This window comes from Aspergillus japonicus (assembly GCF_003184785.1).
Source record: "Aspergillus japonicus CBS 114.51 unplaced genomic scaffold BO86scaffold_4, whole genome shotgun sequence".
In the NCBI taxonomy this organism is placed as follows: Eukaryota; Fungi; Ascomycota; class Eurotiomycetes; order Eurotiales; family Aspergillaceae; genus Aspergillus; species Aspergillus japonicus.
The window spans coordinates 1,029,987-1,047,008 of NW_020291641.1; the positions used below are offsets into that span (position 1 = coordinate 1,029,987).

General features: G+C 56.1%; 8 protein-coding genes across 8 annotated transcripts; 3 read left to right on the forward strand and 5 right to left on the reverse strand.

The window, feature by feature from the left end:
- Positions 1-784: 784 nt before the first annotated feature.
- On the reverse strand, positions 785-1,480 carry BO86DRAFT_277578 (A4/G1 family peptidase; the record flags this gene model as incomplete). The annotated part of the gene is made up of 1 exon (XM_025667285.1): positions 785-1,480. A coding segment is annotated over one exon (696 nt), but the record flags the coding sequence as incomplete, so codon positions are not given.
- A 501-nt stretch (positions 1,481-1,981) lies between these two features.
- On the reverse strand, positions 1,982-2,537 carry BO86DRAFT_141393 (uncharacterized protein). The gene has a single exon (XM_025666208.1). It carries the CDS (start codon positions 2,450-2,452, stop codon positions 2,102-2,104), a length of 351 nt encoding a protein of 116 aa, XP_025532179.1. The 5' UTR covers positions 2,453-2,537; the 3' UTR covers positions 1,982-2,101.
- Positions 2,538-2,913: 376 nt separating this feature from the next.
- Positions 2,914-4,982, reverse strand: BO86DRAFT_141391 (hemolysin III family protein). The gene is made up of 3 exons (XM_025666207.1): positions 4,720-4,982; positions 4,364-4,608; positions 2,914-4,306 (listed from the first exon to the last, which is right to left on the reverse strand). The coding sequence occupies exons 2-3, from the start codon at positions 4,538-4,540 to the stop codon at positions 2,981-2,983; spliced, it is 1,503 nt and encodes a 500-aa protein (XP_025532180.1). The 5' UTR covers positions 4,541-4,608; positions 4,720-4,982; the 3' UTR covers positions 2,914-2,980.
- A 32-nt stretch (positions 4,983-5,014) lies between these two features.
- BO86DRAFT_453316 (uncharacterized protein) lies at positions 5,015-8,125 on the forward strand. The gene is made up of 4 exons (XM_025676983.1): positions 5,015-5,664; positions 5,722-5,965; positions 6,373-6,591; positions 6,653-8,125. Exons 1-4 carry the CDS (start codon positions 5,315-5,317, stop codon positions 8,093-8,095), a joined length of 2,256 nt encoding a protein of 751 aa, XP_025532181.1. The 5' UTR covers positions 5,015-5,314; the 3' UTR covers positions 8,096-8,125.
- A 227-nt stretch (positions 8,126-8,352) lies between these two features.
- BO86DRAFT_353941 (uncharacterized protein) lies at positions 8,353-9,708 on the reverse strand (the record flags this gene model as incomplete). Its single annotated transcript, XM_025669552.1, has 2 exons — positions 8,353-8,563; positions 8,750-9,708. The coding sequence occupies 2 exons, from the start codon at positions 9,706-9,708 to the stop codon at positions 8,353-8,355; spliced, it is 1,170 nt and encodes a 389-aa protein (XP_025532182.1).
- Positions 9,709-10,425: 717 nt separating this feature from the next.
- Positions 10,426-11,638, forward strand: sod4 (mitochondrial 37S ribosomal protein mS42). Its single transcript, XM_025671178.1, has 4 exons — positions 10,426-10,540; positions 10,598-10,781; positions 10,855-10,979; positions 11,050-11,638. Exons 1-4 carry the CDS (start codon positions 10,481-10,483, stop codon positions 11,584-11,586), a joined length of 906 nt encoding a protein of 301 aa, XP_025532183.1. The 5' UTR covers positions 10,426-10,480; the 3' UTR covers positions 11,587-11,638.
- A 54-nt stretch (positions 11,639-11,692) lies between these two features.
- On the reverse strand, positions 11,693-12,732 carry BO86DRAFT_385757 (ubiquinone-binding COQ10-like protein). Its single transcript, XM_025671179.1, has one exon. It carries the CDS (start codon positions 12,663-12,665, stop codon positions 11,835-11,837), a length of 831 nt encoding a protein of 276 aa, XP_025532184.1. The 5' UTR covers positions 12,666-12,732; the 3' UTR covers positions 11,693-11,834.
- A 700-nt stretch (positions 12,733-13,432) lies between these two features.
- BO86DRAFT_141507 (putative C6 transcription factor) lies at positions 13,433-16,678 on the forward strand. Its single transcript, XM_025666209.1, has 7 exons — positions 13,433-13,652; positions 13,732-14,212; positions 14,294-14,504; positions 14,570-14,601; positions 14,654-15,944; positions 16,000-16,148; positions 16,200-16,678. Exons 1-7 carry the CDS (start codon positions 13,567-13,569, stop codon positions 16,293-16,295), a joined length of 2,346 nt encoding a protein of 781 aa, XP_025532185.1. The 5' UTR covers positions 13,433-13,566; the 3' UTR covers positions 16,296-16,678.
- The last annotated feature ends 344 nt before the right edge of the window (positions 16,679-17,022 follow it).

Sequence of the window (17,022 nt, forward strand, 5' to 3'; positions counted from 1 at the left end):
CCCCCATACTACCACACGGCCACGGGGCTCTTCGACCCGACCCCCGCGGACACCGACAGCGACACCTCGTCGACGCTCTCCTTCCCCAGCACCAGCAGCTACGGGAACACCTCCACCGCGACGCGCGAGACGCCGCCGCCGCCGTACTCGCCGCGGAGTGTGGGGGTGTCCTCGTCGTCGGAGAGGACGATGTCGCCTGTTCCGTCGTTGATGTCGGATTCTGGGCGGAGTAGTAGTAGTAGTAGTGGGAGTAGTGGGGGGAGTGTTGCTGGTGGTGTTGTCGGTGGTGCTGGGTTGGGGAGGCGGTCTACCGAGGAGATGGTGCAGATTGCGGCGCCGAGGGCGGTGGTGGTTTGGGGTTCGGGAAGGGGTGATAGAGGGAGGGGTGCGGGGTGGGGGGATCTGTATGATTGATTTTGGGGGGTTGGGGTGGGGTTATGGGTTAGGATAAGGGTGAGGGACTGGGATGGTGTTCGGTGTTGGTTGGGTTGATTTTGGAACGCATGGGTGAGTTTGAGGTGAGGTGTGAGGGATGCGTCTGTATATCCGGCAAGCAAAGCATGCCTCTTTAATATATGACTGATTAATCTTAGGTCAAGCTACTAATGACGGAGTGCGTGCGGTATAGCTTCAAGCTTCAATAGAATAATGACACCTATATCCAGGACTATCAACAACCACTGCAGTATCCACCGTCACCGCTATACTATACGACACACCTATACACCTCTGCACCTCTGCACCCCCTCCCCTCCCCCCCACCACAACCTTTGCTAAGTTACTGATAAGTAACCTGCAACTCCCCACTGCCCAGAATCTCGGGCACAGCCTGCACACTCGAGCTATAGGTATCCTGAACAGCATACAGCGCCGCCCCATCGTCGAGGTTATAGCTCTTCCCATCCGCAGTCCTGGCGACACAGCCGGTGAACACGGCATCCGCAAAGCCGAGCAGCGTCAACCCGTCCCCATCGACGGCGAGATCCTCGACAATCCACTCGGCATTCTGGCCCGTCAGCTTGGCACTCTCACTCGGCGCCGTCGCATGCATGGTCACCTTCTTGCCCGTGGTCCGGTTCTCGATGACCGCCGTGCCGGCCGTGCTGCTCGTCGCCTCGACGGACGCGAACACCACGTCCCCGATCGCGAAGTCCATCGCCACGTCCACCGAGTTGAGCGGGTACCACTCGTACCACGCCGCGAACGAGGTCTCGTTCCGACTGTCCACGTAGATGTCCACCCCCGTCTGCCAGATCGAGTTGCCCCCCGTCGCCCCGTCGATCCCCACCCAGAACGAGACCGCCTGCGTGTCCGCGCTGCTGGCCGCCGCCGTCGGCGTCACCGCTGGCAGCGTGAACGTCGCCGCGACGTACGTGTACGTCGCGCTCGCCGCCGGCGCAGACTCCAGCACCGCCCCCGCCCAGTTCTCGTTGATTTGGTAGTTGACTGCGTTGTTGCTGCTTGCGCCGTGGGTCACGCGGGCGCTGCTGCTGGTGGTTGTGGGCGCGGCCGTGTTGGGGGTGTAGCTGGTCGGCGCCGCGGTTGGGGTCGCTTGTAGCTGCTGGCTGTTGCTGTTGCTGCTGCTGCTGCCGCTGCCGCTGCTGCCGCTGCAGTCAGTGCTGGCGCTGGGGACGGCGGCGGCGGTGCCCCAGTTGACCGACGGCTGGCCCTGGCCCTGACCCTGGCCCGGGTTCTTGCCGCCGCTGGTGAAGCCCACGCCGCCCGCGCCGGGGAAGCCAACGCCACCGCCATCGCCGCCGGCGCCGAATTGCCGGCGTTGCGGCCGGGCCTCATGCGGCGCGGCCAGCGCGGTGCCCGCGGCCAGAAGAGCGCTGACGGCCAGGGAGGTGGTGAGCTTCATGGTGATGGTGATGGTGATACGGCAGGTATTATCCACAACGAGAGTGATAAAAGAACGGAAGTTAAAGAATGTATAGATTCAACAGTTCGAGTTGAGTACTCTAGATAGAGAACGGAACGAGCACAGCTCTAAGGAAAGGATAGCAGAGCACCGCAGATCACAGATCTTGGTTGATAACGACCGAAAAAGAAAAAAAACAAAAAGCATGGCGCTGGGGCGGGTGCTGCAGACCCTGTAAACCTACTTATATGCTTCACTCAACTTAGGGCTCGGTTTGGGATTGATTGCGGCCAGGCTCCCGATGAAACCCGTTAGTGGCCCCGGGTGGAGAGCCGCTGCCCACTCGGGCGTTTGACACTCGATCACCTTCATTTCGGGACGGGGACGGGGGTGGGAGTGGGGTTTTTTTCTTTTCGGTGGAAGGGGTGAAGGGTAGGGGTGATGGGTGATGGGTTGAGAAGGTGGTGAGGGTTGGTGGTGGTAGTAGTGGTGGTGGTGGTGTGCTTTGTACAGTACAGTACTCTGAACTGACGATAGGATGGGTGGGCGATGGGCAGTCCACTTCATGAGGAATAGTACTGAACCGGTCATGACTATAAACTTGGAGGCTCAGGAGAGTCTCGGGACAAGACTTTTCTCATTGTCTTCAGGTTCATTTGCCTCCTGATATTCATGTTGCTCACCATGGCAAAGGCAAAGGCAGTCTAGACACAGAGTGGCCTAAAAGGGTTAGTCGAGGCACCCCGGCTTAAGCATATTTCAACATCCCAATCAGGCAATCCACCGCCGAGACATTTCCAACAGATAGATTGAGGGGCGTCGACTCAAGCATGTTTTCACCGCCAGCGTCAATCTCCGGATATAATGATCGTCCATCGCCATCAACGCTGTCTCGGGACCTCTCCGCAATTGCCTTCAGTACACTAACTACGAAGTTGCTCACTTCGTTCCTCCGCGCGAATCATATATTGGAAATATTGAAATAGCTTAAAAATAGCACCAGAGTCGCAACAATCTAAGCCGGCTAGACTTTTTGTATATCCACAATTCCACAACCAACTCCAATATGTACAAGAAGTCAAGAAACTAACCTGCAAGTCTATACTCCTCTATCGTCCTCTAGTTCACCATGTTCGGGCACTCCCCCTGAGCCCGCTTGAACGCTCCCGCGAACAGATCCTGCATCGCGAGGTAATGGAACAGAATCCCGCCCAGCACCGCAAGGTGCCAGATGTTGTGGCTGCCGCCCACATAGTCGAACAGTCCGGGCCGCCACCGCTCCGGCACCTGCGACGCATACACACACGCGCCCACGAAATACACCAGGACACTCTTCACCACCGGCGCATAGAAGTACAGGCACCAGAAGAAGCCCCGCGTGTAGGTCAGCTGCGCCAGCGGGGCGAACCCGGTCAGAGCCAGCGACACATAGAACGCCACCCGTGCCCACGCCATGTCCGCCCGGTTGAAGGTCGGGTGCCACGGCAGGATCACTCCGCCGATACCCAGGGACATCGTCAGCAGGATGTAGACCCACCGCGACACGGGCTCGCAGTAGAAGGCGGTGTACTCGGTCGTCACAATCGAGGCAGCGACCAGCATCGAGATCCCCGTGTAGTCCACGCACGCGAACCGCTCCATCAGTGTCTGGCTGGCAATGCTGTTCATCGTGTGCCACAAGGTACTGCAGACCAGACACTTGCACGCCGCGAAGAAGAAGACGGCGGCCACCAACACATCCGTCTTGGTGCTCAGGTGGAAGTTGGGGTTCAGCGGGTAGAAGTAGAAAGCCACAGAGAGCACGATGAACAACCCGATCAGATGCGACCAGATGTTGACCAGCTCGTTGGAGAAGGTGAACATGGAGGCCAAGCACTCCACCTTCGAGTGCGTGAACCGGTATCCCTCGAGAATGTGGGGGTTCACCCGCCACGGCTGCGGGAGGTCTGCATAGCCGATCAACCGCTTCTCCTGGGCCAGCAGGATCGCCCGGTCGATGTTCTCCTTCATTGCCTCCTTGGCCCGACGCGCGCGCTCCATGCCCTCGTCGACCACCTCCCGGGCATGCACCAAGCTCGAGTCCATCGCCTTCCACGCCCCATCCAACGCGCCGTCCAACCCACGGTCCCATCCGGCGTGAGCACGAGACTCCAGCTCGACGAGAAAAGATTCCATGAGGCGGACACCGGCTTGAGCCTTCTGTTCTAATGTTTCCTTCGTGGCGAGAGCATCCTTGTAGCGGTCCTCCAAGGTGTCCACCAGAATCTTGGCGCGCTTCTTGCCGCTGCCCATGAGCTCTCCGGAAGCGTGAGAGCACGAGTCCCGCACGGCCTCCAGGGTGGCGTAGCCGCGACGAAGGCTGGCATCGATCTGGTCCATGTGAGACTTGCCATACTGCTCGATCCACAGCATTCGTCGCTCCAGCTCCGTCAGAAAAAGTTCGACCTAGACCCCCGTCAGATAAAATCCCATGCACCAGAAGGGGATTCGGCGAGTGCATACTCTCAGAAACACCGCATCTGCGTCGTAATCTAAGGACAGCTTTCGAGCCGTGTGGAACGAGTGGCGCCGCCGACGGTCGCGCAGTAAACTGGTCTCCTCAGAGGGGGTTGTTGTGTAGGCGGATGTGTTTGCCTCGGGATACGACTCGATGGTCATCGATTGCGCAGAGCAGGCCATGGTGTTCCGTATACCGTTTCGACCGTCAATTGAACCCGTAGCTAGTTGAGAAGATCGAATCGCATATCCTGGAACAGAGGGAGAAAACAAGGGGAAAAGTCAGTGGGGGAAAAGACCAAAGGTTGGGGGTGGAGATCGGGACGATCGGGAATCGGCGGGACGACCGAAGCAGAACATACAGCTGCAAGTTGGACAAACTAGAGAAATTCGGGGGGGCTGCAAGGGACAAGCGCCTAGATGAGTGGAGTGGAGAGGAAGAAAAGGGAAAGAGAACCGTAATGATAATGACCCTAAAAGAAAAGGAGAGACACCTCTTAGGAGGAGAGGGAATTGGATATTAGGGGAACGATCAGAGGAGAGAAAGAGAAGAGGAGAGGAGAGGAGAAGAAGGGGAGGAGGAGGAAGAAGAAACAGAAGTAGAAGAGGGGAACCGAACAATATTAATCCCATCAATAATCTCTCTTTTTCCCCTCCCCGCCAACCCTTCAATTACTGCGTACTCTTACCACTTAGCAGATGTCCACTTTTTACTGAGTAAGGCTGAACTGCTAAGAACTACTCCGTCTCCTTGTCCATCCAAGGATTGGTTCTTCTATTCGCCGCCTTCCTGCTGTCAGTCTTCCCTTCAGCCCATCAGCGCCCGGCTTGCCTCCACGTTGGGTCATTCTTATCGCTCTCGCCACCAGCCACCCTTCAACGAACCACCCACCGTACTTCACTTTTGCAGTGGCAGCCAGCTGTTACTTTCACCTGACGCACAGCAATTCCCTCAACATGGCCATTCGGGACATTGTCGTCAACCCGTCCCTGCTGCCGGTGCTCAGTTTGAGCGCCGAGACCCGCGAGCAATGCATGCAATTGCTTGCCGTGCTCGACCCCTCGGCTGACTCCTACTCTGACTCCGAAGAACGCGCCCTAGCTGCGTCCAAGGAACAGAAGCAGCTGTTCGCTCTTCTGGCCCGTCTGCGTGGGCTCAACCGCGATGCTATTCTACGCGTCCGAGACACGAAACAGGCGACCGCAGAGGCCCGCCAGGAAATCGACCGCTTACACCTGCAACTTCAGAATCTCTACTACGAACAACGGCACCTGACGGGGGAAATAGCTGCGTGCGAGTCTTATGAGTATGTATTGGCGTAGCCACCAAAAGAACTGACCGGATGTTGACCTCACTGTCGCAGTCACAAGTACCTTGCCCTTCCCCTGATCCCGCTCGAAGAATTCCTATCGTTGCATCCCGAGCACCGTGAATCGGACGAACACGATCTCATGATCGCTCGCATCAACCACGAACATGCCGAACGGGAGAAGCTGGAGCAGGCGCGGCAAGAGCTTCTGAAGCGGAAACAGGCATTGATTGCGGAAAACAACAAACGCAAGGAGGATTTGGCCAGTCTGGACCAGGACTTGGAGCGCTTTATCGACGTAAGTCTTTGTCCTGGTGAGTTTCGGGCGATGTTGCTAACCCCTGGCAGGCCGCCAAGCCCATCCAGAAGATCTTCGAAAAGGAGTATTAGCGGTGGGATTATTGTCTTGTAGTTTCTTGCATGGATTGGCGCATTGAATAGATACCCAATATGATTTGATTTGAACCAAACAAGATTCCCTAGTAGTGATGGACGTGTTACACCGTCCTCCTCGTGACCGCCGCCAACTGGTGGCCCCCCTCTCCGCCTTCCGCCCGCCTCTCCGCAACTCCAGCTTGCATCAACTCCAACAACTCCAACTCCCCTCCCACTCTCCCACATCTGGTCCTGTACCAGGTTACGTCGCCCTCCTCAAAGCATGTCCTGGTCATGATCGCCAAGAATGAAGACCTGTCATCATTACAGACCGTCGATACCCACCCCGATTATACCATGAATGTCAGCACCCCCTCGCCGCGTCCGCCGCCCCCGGAGAAGCCAGAGGCTATCCGGACGCGATTCAAGGTCATTGCAGCCTTCTGGGCTGTGATTGTTTTCCTGGGATTCCCGATCTGGTGGAAGACCACATCGATCTATCGAGCTTCCTTGCCTGTCCCGGAAATGATTGATTGGGCCGATGGGAAGGTATGTAATGCCTGGCCGTTGAAGATGCGTACCTGGCTGACTGGTGTCTCTTCAAATCTAGACCTGTCGTCCTGTTTTCCCCCTTAAAATTCGAGTCGAGACGCCTCACCTACCTGACGCAGAGGCCCAGCACTTGGTCCGGACGACACAACATACCCTCGACGACTTGAATGAGTTCTCCGCACATCATCTGCGGCTGAAGCTATCGAACGATAATGCTGATGAGCAGCTGGATGAACTGGCAGACACGGCCTTGACAGTGCGCCTCTTACCACAGGACGATCTGATTAACCCCAAGTCCGAGCTCCAGCACGATACTACCCAGCTCGACGTCTTTTACTCGCCAAGCCAAATACCGCCCCTGTCATCATCCAACCCACCGTTGTCCGCTTACATCGCGGGTGAACTTCAGCAGCTGTTCACGGAAGAGAAGGCCATCATCGCGCAGATCCTGTCGAACAGCCATGCAGCAAGTGCGACCGCCAACAGCCAGCCGCCCTCGGCTATGCTTTCCTCCGTCTCCCCTCAGCTCGCGGAGAGCATCGCCAAGCGCCTCCGGCGCTCGATGAAATACGCCGATACCTATCACCTCGCTTTTTCCTTGTTCACTCCCGGCACAGAGCCCTCCTCGTGGGACATTCAGGCCGCTGTCCACGACTATATCACCCCACTGCTGCAGGCCTTCTCTCCAATCAGCAATTTTACTGTTGACACCCAAGTCCAGCTATACGCGACGTTTGCACCCACGGCTCCGGCGCCCGAATACGACCAAGGCCACGCGGCTTGGACCCTGAAGCCCGAAGACCTCAGCGCGTTCATCAACGCGGCCGAATGGCCTCTCAGTCCCAGCATTGGCCCGGGCCCAACCATTAACTTTATTCTCTATGTGCCTGATGCAGCGCAATCCCCCTTGGTGGTCAAGGACAGTCTAGCTACGAGCTGGGTCGTGCCTCAATGGGGCGGCGTTGTGCTTCTCAACCCTTCCAACGGCACCCAGCTTCGGCATCTATCGCGCGGTTCGCTTCAGGCCCCTTTCCTAACGTTTTCCCACCAGCTTCTCACCCTTCTCGGTGCACCTTCCACCCCGGCTGCGCTGCCTTTCCGTCTACAGACACTCACCCGCATTCGGGCCGCCAGTCTGCTCCTCTCTGCATCCTCTACCATGGGCTCCCTCGCCCGCCTCACCGAGTCTCTTCCCTCCATCCCCATCCCTGCTACCGTCGCTGCCTCCGTGGCCACGACCCTCTCGCATCTGACCTCAGCCTGTGAGCATCTCCGACGGGGCCGGTTCCAGGCCGCGCTGGCGGATGCTCGGATCGCCGAGACGGAAGCGGAGCGCAGCTTCTTCGAGAAGAGCATGGTGGGCCAGATGTACTTCCCGGATGAGCACAAGGTGGCCGTGTATCTGCCCCTGTTGGGCCCCATTGGCGTTCCCCTCATTGTCGGCTTGCTAAAGGAGGTCAAGAAGGCCATCGCCTTGCGGAAGGCCAGGAAGGCTAATTGAAAAACACGGATCTGTACAGTATATAGTTTTATTCCATCATGTTTATTTTTTTCTTACTGAGCAAAGCATACCACCATAGAAGCAATACCTCGCTAGAACATATAACCACAATTATTACGATTAAGCCATACAACAACCTGTTTAAAGACAGGCCAAGGCCAAAAAGTCAAACAAGAACAACGCTATACTCAGAATACCACCACAGAATCAGCAGTATACATACATACACTCACTCCAACATACAACCATGAGATCATCTACCTCCGCTGCGACCCCAACCTCGAATTCCCTCTACTCAACCCCCCACCACCCGGACCACCCTCCGGGTCCTCCGAAAACGCCTCCATCGCCCTGGGATTCGTCGGGTACGCGTCCGGCTTCAGGACCCCCGTGGTCGCAAACACGCCCGGCGGCGTATACACCCGAATACTCTCCGTCCTGCGCAACGCCGGGATCACCGGCGCCGAGCTGTAGGTCGCCACGCCGCCCTTCCCCTCCTGCTGCTGCGACTGCTTCACCACGAGGCTCCCGTTGATGTTGAGCGGCAACGGTGGCACGGGCACGGGGATTCGACCACCGCTACCTCCTTTCTCGGGCACCAACGCCATCTCACCACCACCAACCCCCCTGACGGTCGTGCCCTCTCGCTGGTACACGGGATTGTGGGGGTTGAACAGACTCCGGACCCTGCCGCCGGTCTTCTGGATCATCGAGCGAGACCGCGACCGGGACCGGGCCCGGGAGCCGCTGGTGGTAGTGGCCTTCGAGGCCCGCGACTGCGTCCGCCGGAGGAGGAAGTCGGTGCGGTAGGCGGTCTCCTCGGAGGGCATGGGCGAGGAGATCCCGATGAGGGTGCCCTTGGACGATCGGTGGGTGAACTGGGCGATCTTGGCGGACGGCGGCAGGTTCTTGCGGCGGTGGTGGCGGTACAGCAGCAGGGAGAGGAGGGTGGCGCTTACGCCGAGGAGGGCGCCGGGGAAGAAGCCTGCCAGGACCGCGGCTGTTGGGTACTGCGGGCATTTACTCAGCTGTGTTGCTGTTGCGTTGGTGGTGGTGTTGGTGTTGTCTAAGGCGGAGGATTGGGAGACGCGCGGGTCGGTGGCGGAGATGGCGGTGGCGAGGGAGGAAGATGTGCTTGAGGTGGTGGTTGATGAGGTGGATGCGGCGCTGGAGCTGGATGCGGTTGCGGTCGATGCGGTCGATGTGTCCATGCTGCACAGCGAGTCCCCCGTGCAGGTGTAGCCGAAGGGACAGCATTTCGAGCCGCATTTGGCCAGGCTATCGTCGAGGCGGGTGGTGTGGACGCTGTTCTTGGGGTGGGCGGTCGCGTTCTGGAGCTGCACGTCGCAGGTGATGGGCTCGATGTAGTCGCAGCTCTGCCCGGCTGGGCAGCAGATGGCGGAGCTGGCGTCGTCGAGACTGATGCACGTGGAGCTGCTGGGGCAGCAGAACGTGCTGGGAAGACCGCTGCTCGAGCAGTGTGTGTAGTCGCTGGGACAGGTGTCGCTGCTTCGTGGCAGCAGGATGCCAACGGCCTGCGTTGGCGATATCGTTGAAGCGAGCAACCCGAATAATAGTAGTAGTTTGGACGAGTTGCCCTTGTGCGTGATCATCGTGATGGTTGGCACGAGAGAGGACCTGATAGAAACTTCTTGCAATATGATGAAATCAGGGAAGAGGGAAGAAAGGAGAGTACGAGGGTTATTGCTGGTATATCGGCTGGACAATGGTCGGATGGGGAGTCAAAGAGTGTCGTGCTTCAGTGAAAGAGAGTGTCTAAGACAATGGGTTTGAAAGTGGAAGAAACGAACGAGACGAGCCAGTCCCAGACAAAGAGCGCTTCAAAGTGTCTTGCAGGAGAAGCAAGTCCTGAAGAAGATCTCCCTCCCGCTGCTCGCAACATGCTGCCCAATGTTTTTCTGCCCGCATCATACTATCAGGATCTAAGGATCCAGGAGGGTAGGTAGCAGGCGCCGAGTCCCAGAATAGGGACGAAGAATGGGGCTCATGGCCGACGGACTAATGATGAAGAGATGTGTAGGCGCCAGTACGGGGCCTTTGGGCTCGGACTGGACGAGAAGTCTGATTGACCGTTGCAGATTACCAGATAGTCCGGCGCGTAGGTAGTTGTACCGTACCTAGTAGGTAGTGTGTAAGGTAGTACTTTTCTAAGTTGAATATTGTTGTTTCAAGCTGGGCGGTTTGACGCAGAAGTAAATCGCGGTCCGCTGATTGGCCAGTGTTGGCGCCTGCTTACCTCATCCACGCTAACCTCAATAAGGGAATCTCTCAATCTGGAGCGGAGGAAATTCTGCGGTTTGGACTCAATTGCTGCTTGTCAAGCACGACCTCCCTGACCATATACCTCCACCCCCCCAGATCATCATGCTGAACCGACTCCTCCGGCCGCAGTCTGCGCTGCGTGCAGCCTCCTCCCTCACTGCGGTGAGCTCTTTTCTGTCTTTCCGGCTGATTGGGCGCCTCAACTAACACTGCGGACAGAAGCCCGTCTCCTCCGCGCTCCCACGCATCCAGAGCCGTGCAATCCACCGTGTGCCTCAACTCGCCTACGAGACCGACTACAAGTCCAACGGTATCGAGGAGTTTATGTCACCAGAGGCGTTCGACTTTTCCTGGACGCAATACCAAGCCCTCCTTGTCGATAAGCTGAACCTGTTGACGCAGGGTGAGTGCCAGCTCCGCGGACCTTGCTCGGCCTGTGAAACACGCTCGGACTCTAATGATATCTGGACCAATAGACACCATCGATGCCGACGCGAAGCCCGGAGAACTGCTGGTCAAGTACTCCCGGCGTGCGGAAATGGCCTCCGTCTTCAACTACGCCTCAATGGCTCACAACAACCACTTTTTCTTCAACTGCCTGGTACGACTCAGACCCTGAGCGAATCCGTCCTTAGACCGCAAGCACAAAGCCTAATCGCAGAAACAAACAGTCCCCCGCCAAAACCGAGATGCCGGAGAAGCTCGAGAAAGTCATCACAGAAACGTGCTCGTCGGTCGAGTCGCTGAAGCTCGATTTCCTGGCCACGGCCAACGCGATGTTCGGTCCCGGTTTCGTCTGGCTGGCCAAGAACCTGGAGCGCGAGGGCATGCTGCACGTTTTCTGCACGTACAACGCCGGCTCCCCTTACCCGGCCGCGCACTCGCGCCGCCAAGCAGTCGACATGGCCACCCACACGCCCGACGACCCGGTGGGCAACCAGTACGCCGGCGCGATGGGCGCCCACTCGCCCAACCAGAAGATCATGGCTCCTGGAGCCATCGATGTACAGCCCATCCTGTGTGTCAACACCTGGGAGCACGTGTGGATGATGGACTACGGTATCGCCGGCAAGGAGGAGTACCTGGAGCGGTGGTGGGACCGGATCAACTGGGAGGTGGTGGCGGACAACTACGACAAGATCAGCGTCAACCGGGGGGTGCGCAACACTAACACCGCCTGGTCGCGCAGTCTGGGCATGATGTCGTAGTTTCTTCCTTTTCCTTCCTATCCGGATGATGGTCTGATAAATTGTATTATACACATGGGTTCTCTTTCTTTTCTTTTTTTTTTCTTTGGCATTTATGGTCTAATCAAGTACAAGCATTTCCCCCTTGGAATATAGACAAAAAGAGAGTCTCCCTTGATTATACCTTATTATATCTTGCCAACAAAAGAGCATGAGCATCTTCTTATCATATGTGTCCACCCGTCACGATAGCCTGATATCAACCAGTATCACCGCCCAACCACCTCCCCCATCCTCTTCTCAAACGCCTCGATCATGACCCCGGCCATTTGGCCCTCAACCGCACTCATCATGGTCGCATGCCACTGGTTCTTGAACTCGAACCCAATCTCCAAATGCACCCGCGTCATGCTCTTCCCCCCACCTATCTCCGCCGTGACATCCGCCAGCTCCCACTTGGTACTCAAATACTCGAAGATGCCCTCCTCCGCCCCGGGGAACCCAAACCCACTTCCACTACCTCCGGAACTCACATCCTGCCCATCCTTCTTCGCCACGCCAAACCGCGCCCCGCTCTGCGCCGTGACCGTCAGCCGCTGGGGGTCGCAATCCACCTTCGAGGTGAAGGTCTCGCTGAGCGGGCCGTAGCCCACCGTCAGGAAGGCGCGCGTCGGGTACCGGGTCGCCGGGTCGCGGTGCGTCACGGTGCTAGCCGTGAGGAAGGGGAGGAAGGAGGAGTAGGATTGGACGTCGGAGATGACTTCGAAGAGAGGGGCGGGGGAGTAGGGGAGGGTGCGGGTGGCGGTTAGGCGGCGGGTGCGGGAGGAGGAATCGTTGTCGGAGCCATTGGAGCCGCTCCCCGGGAGGAAGGAGGAGAGGAAGGTTCGGCGTTGTTGTTGGTTTGTGGGGTTTGAGGATCGGGGCTGGGGTGTGAGGGTGGCGGTGGTGGTGGTGCAGCTGCTGGGTTGTGTAGTCGTCGTCGTGGTGGTACGGAGAGAATGTGTAGGCAGTGTTGATAGTGGTTGTTGGGTGCCCCGAGATAGTAGCTGGCGAGGGGTGGGCTTGAGGTGCCGCGTGGCGGTGGGGAGTGATATGCGCATCTTGTTGTTCTGAAGGTTCGTGGGATTGATTGATGATGGGCTGTGGCGCGATGGACGAGAAGGTTGAGGATGGATCGCGCCTCGGTGCTTTTTTTTGGGGGGTGCTGTACAATTTGCCCGTTGGGTCCGCTTCCGAGGCGGATTTTGTTCCGCGGTTTATAGTTGCTACTGCAGCATACAGTGAATCAGATACTGTATACAGTACTTATATATGGATTGTGGTTGATCAGACTCACTTTTATTTTCCCTGTCTCTTTCCATGCTAGGTCGGCTAATTATGTGTTTCATCATTGTGATTTCCGCCCAACCTCCATTTTGTAGCATCTCCTCTCATCTTACATACAACGTATATTTTGCTCTGACTTCTGCTCAGTGTCTATTTTGGTAATTCATCAACAGTGTCTCCGTATTTTTCCAAAGAAATTCTTGTAGAGATAGTTTGCCTGATTATTTACAGGCTTCAAGCTCATCGTGAGGAATCATTGCCACTATCTCAAGAACAATATCTATCAAGAGACCTTTTTTTCAAGTGTGGTTGTAGCCTGCACGCAGAATTGATAAGAGAAGTTCCCTCATCCCTTGATCTTCAAGTATACCACGTATAAAGCTACAAAAGAGATATTTACCGTAGCGATCAGTCGACTATTTCACCCAAGCTTTGGTGGCGCAGGCAAACCATGTATAGAACGAGTATACGAGTATGTCGGACTTATTGCGGAGATAAACCGCGGACTAGTTATCGACGGTGATAGCGCAAGCCACCCACTTCGCCATCACAAGCTCACCTCATCATCATCCTACCGTAAGATGCGCACATGTCGCACAGAACGCCTTATTTCAAAAGACATACTTTCTCTTAGAATTCTTATAAGCACTGCCTGCAAGAGCACCACCGCTCAAAATGAAAGATCCACATGACACTCTCCCCGTCCGAGAAACCAAACGCACCCGCGTTCAACTATCCTGTACAGCATGTAGAGCACGCAAGCAAGTGCCCCAAAGATGGCTTTCACATCTGTTCTTGAGACGCCGTAACCTCCTGAAAGATCACTAATGCCTTCCCCAGATTGAAATGCTGCCGCGTCCACCCCTGCACCAACTGCAGGAAGCGCGGCGAGGCCAGCTCCTGCACCTTTGTCGGCCGCGGACCGCGAGGCAAGACCTCGCAAGGGCGCGCGAGTCCCACACATGTTCAAGATCGGTTGCAACACCTGGAGAATCTGATCTTATCATTAACGCAGCAGAAGATGATGGAGCAGCCGACAGGGCCAAATGACGATGGCGCGGGAACCGGGCGAGGAGAGATGAACTTCGCTGGTCTGGAACCGACTAACGCAGGAGATGAATCTTTTGTGAACACGGCATGGGCTCACGGTAATCATACTGGGACTGACGAGAGTCAGCGTATACCATCGCCGGGGCTGGCGTCAAAGCCCCATCCTCTAACACCGGACGAATCGCCGTCTGACCCTCCGGGGAAGCTTGTGGCCCAAGAAACTGGAACGAGATACGTTGATGGGGCTCACTGGAGAGCTGTACTGGAGGAGGTATGTTATCTGTTATTTCTACCGATAGTCTCTTGTTTTTTCTCTGCCCTTTTGAGGAAGACGCAGCTAATTGTTGGGTAGATCAGCGAAGTGAGGGAGTACTTGCGCGAGCAAGATGTGCACTCAGACGATGAGCTTGCTCAGCATGATACAAAGAGCGTGACTGCGCCAACTTTGCTGTTAGGACTGCACAAGCCCCTCAGAAAGGAGGAGCTGTTGGCACAAATACCGCCGCGGCCGGTGACTGATCGCCTGGTGGCGCAGTGGCTCAATAGCAAAGAGCCTGTGATCAGTGGGTTCTTTGTTCTTTCAATATCTCCAGAGAAATGAGGAGCCATGCTTATACTTAGCTTTCAGGCATCACGCACATTCCAACATTTCAAAAAGAGGTAAATACCCGGGAGGCAACTTGGTGCTTACTATCGCAACTGACAGCAGCAGTACAATAAGTTTTGGGACAGCCCGCATGAAGTCTCCTTGCCCTGGCTAGCTCTATTATCTGCCTGCATCGCGATGGCGCTTGCCTTCAATCAGCGAAGCGGGGACCCGACGCCCCTATCACCCCAGGACCCCGCTGAGGCTCAGGATTCGTTCCGCAAGCTCACGGCACAATGTCTTGTACAGTCAAATTATACCGCGCCTGCAAGGTACAAAGTCGAGGCACTGTTTCTCTACACTATGAGCGAGTTCCTTCGGAGTGACGACGCCCAAGTCGGGGTTTCCTTTCTCCTCGGTATCACAATCCGCCTGGCCATTCGAGCAGGCTACCATCGAGACCCCAAGCATTTCCCCGACATGTCGGCCTTTGACGGCGAGATGCGTCGACGCGTCTGGACCATTCTCCGACAACTGGACACTTTGATTAGTTTCCAGGTCGGCGTCCCCAGAACGATCCAAGACTGGCAACATGACGTGGAATTACCCCGCAACATATCCGACGAGGACTTCGATGAGAGCACCGAGGAACTACCCCCTTCCTGCCCTGACGAAATATTCACGTTGATGTCCTACACCCGAGCCAAGTCACGCATCATGACTATATTCGGCAAAATCTCAGATCTGGCATATTCGTGCGAGCCTGTTACCTACGAGGTAACCCAGGCTCTCGACCGTCAACTTGACGAAGCGCACGATCAGGTGCCTTCCACTTTCAAGATGCGTCCTGTCAACCAGTGCCTTGCGGATCCCTCCGAACTCATCTTCCGGCGATACACCGTGGAGCTATTGTACTTGAAGGCGCGGTGTGTGCTGCACCGAAGGTATCTGGGCGAAGACCACAACAACCTCCGCTATGCCTACTCGCGGTGGGTGTGCATGAGCTCCTCGAAGGATATTCTTCGCCACCAAGCAGATATTCACCACGAAACGCAGCCAGGGGGGCTGTTATACCGGGATAGACTCTTCCCCAACGCGCTGCAATATGCAGATTATCTGCTTGCAGCCATGATCATCTGTTTGGAATTGTCACATAAGCGCACGGGGACGCCCCCGCTCGGTGGAAGCACGAATGAAGATCTCGCGGTGGTGGTCCGGGGTCAGGAGGAGCTGTTGTCGGCGTTGGAGATGTCACATGAGATATTCGATAAGATGCGTCGACGGTCAGCAGATGCACAGCTGGGGTATGCCGCAATGACAGTCATGCTTCGTTGGGTGAAGCAGCAGCGTTCGGGGCAGGAGGATCTGCAGCAGCAGCAGCAGCAGCAGCAGCAGCAGCAGCAGCCAACCAGCCCAGGTGAGTACGCCCGGAGTTCCTGAACTCTGAAAATTGCTCTGACAGAATAATGTAGCTTATCCCCCGGCATACGGAAGCTGGCAATTGGAGGGTGCAAACTCGCTAGATGCGCTGGACTTCCAGCCGATGGATGGCGTAACTCCGGGCTATGCTTCTCTGGACGTCATCGGGGATATGTTGGATACGCCTACGAACATGGATTGGGTGAGTCTATCATCTTGGAGAGTGATCGATGTATGGTACTAATTGACGTAGCGCCTGTGGGATCTACAAATACAGGGCGTTGAGAGACCGAATCCAGGTAATACATGGACCCAACCGGAGTTCAACGGTGTGCTTCAAGAGAATTAGCAAGCTACATACCACTACAAAGGTGCAGCTACAAGCCTGATTTGGAGTCCTCGGATAACTTGAGACGTAACTTTTGTTGCGGGAAGGCAGCTACAACTCAACAATGCATGACTCAATTTACTAAAGCCCGAAGAACAACCCGTCCATCGAACTGTCAACGACGGCTTTTTGACTCGGCTCTGATATCCTTGTAATTTAATGAGATCGAACTAGATATGACATCGGCGCAAGATCGTGTACGGGCGCAGAGGCAGATTCCAACATCCTCTTAGTGCGTGGTGAGACATTCAGTCCCTGAGCTTCCTCGTGTGCTGCCGCTCGATCCATTGGGCCAGTGAGCCCGACAACGAAAGATGTCCTCACTGAGAATACGAGACTAATCCAGCGCTCTGAAACATCCTACACTTTCACAGAGGACGAATGCCCTACTAATGCACACCGCTATTTCTGAATGACCAACAAGTTGTCTCAAAAAGCTCGCACTGTTTCGCCCCATCCTGCTACAGTGCTATTCGGCGGCAATCGTTTGCTACCTCGTTCGTAATCTCTATGGCGACTCTGTACCCTGTGGGATTCACTGTTTTCCCAAAATATTGACTTTTTCTCAATAACTAGCTGATGAAAGAGAATAAGGTTTGACACCATATCCAACTCACGGAAACTGGGACTTTCATTGTTGGGCTTGTGCCGACATAAATGGCCTGCTGCTGCCTCCCGTGCATGGGGT

Excerpts from the sequence above, each read along its gene's own strand:
- BO86DRAFT_141393 (XM_025666208.1), bottom strand. The coding sequence starts at position 2,452 with ATGACCGGTTCAGTACTATTCCTCATGAAGTGGACTGCCCATCGCCCA.
- BO86DRAFT_141391 (XM_025666207.1), bottom strand. The coding sequence starts at position 4,540 with ATGGCCTGCTCTGCGCAATCGATGACCATCGAGTCGTATCCCGAGGCA. Across the intron at positions 4,307-4,363 it reads CAGATGCGGTGTTTCTGAGA|GTCGAACTTTTTCTGACGGA; the intron begins GTATGCACTCGC and ends ACGGGGGTCTAG.
- BO86DRAFT_453316 (XM_025676983.1), top strand. The coding sequence starts at position 5,315 with ATGGCCATTCGGGACATTGTCGTCAACCCGTCCCTGCTGCCGGTGCTC. Across the intron at positions 5,665-5,721 it reads GCTGCGTGCGAGTCTTATGA|TCACAAGTACCTTGCCCTTC; the intron begins GTATGTATTGGC and ends TCACTGTCGCAG. Across the intron at positions 5,966-6,372 it reads ACTTGGAGCGCTTTATCGAC|ACCGTCGATACCCACCCCGA; the intron begins GTAAGTCTTTGT and ends TCATCATTACAG.
- sod4 (XM_025671178.1), top strand. The coding sequence starts at position 10,481 with ATGCTGAACCGACTCCTCCGGCCGCAGTCTGCGCTGCGTGCAGCCTCC. Across the intron at positions 10,541-10,597 it reads CAGCCTCCTCCCTCACTGCG|AAGCCCGTCTCCTCCGCGCT; the intron begins GTGAGCTCTTTT and ends CACTGCGGACAG. Across the intron at positions 10,782-10,854 it reads GCTGAACCTGTTGACGCAGG|ACACCATCGATGCCGACGCG; the intron begins GTGAGTGCCAGC and ends CTGGACCAATAG.
- BO86DRAFT_385757 (XM_025671179.1), bottom strand. The coding sequence starts at position 12,665 with ATGCGCATATCACTCCCCACCGCCACGCGGCACCTCAAGCCCACCCCT.
- BO86DRAFT_141507 (XM_025666209.1), top strand. The coding sequence starts at position 13,567 with ATGAAAGATCCACATGACACTCTCCCCGTCCGAGAAACCAAACGCACC. Across the intron at positions 14,213-14,293 it reads GGAGAGCTGTACTGGAGGAG|ATCAGCGAAGTGAGGGAGTA; the intron begins GTATGTTATCTG and ends ATTGTTGGGTAG. Across the intron at positions 15,945-15,999 it reads GCAGCAGCCAACCAGCCCAG|CTTATCCCCCGGCATACGGA; the intron begins GTGAGTACGCCC and ends AGAATAATGTAG.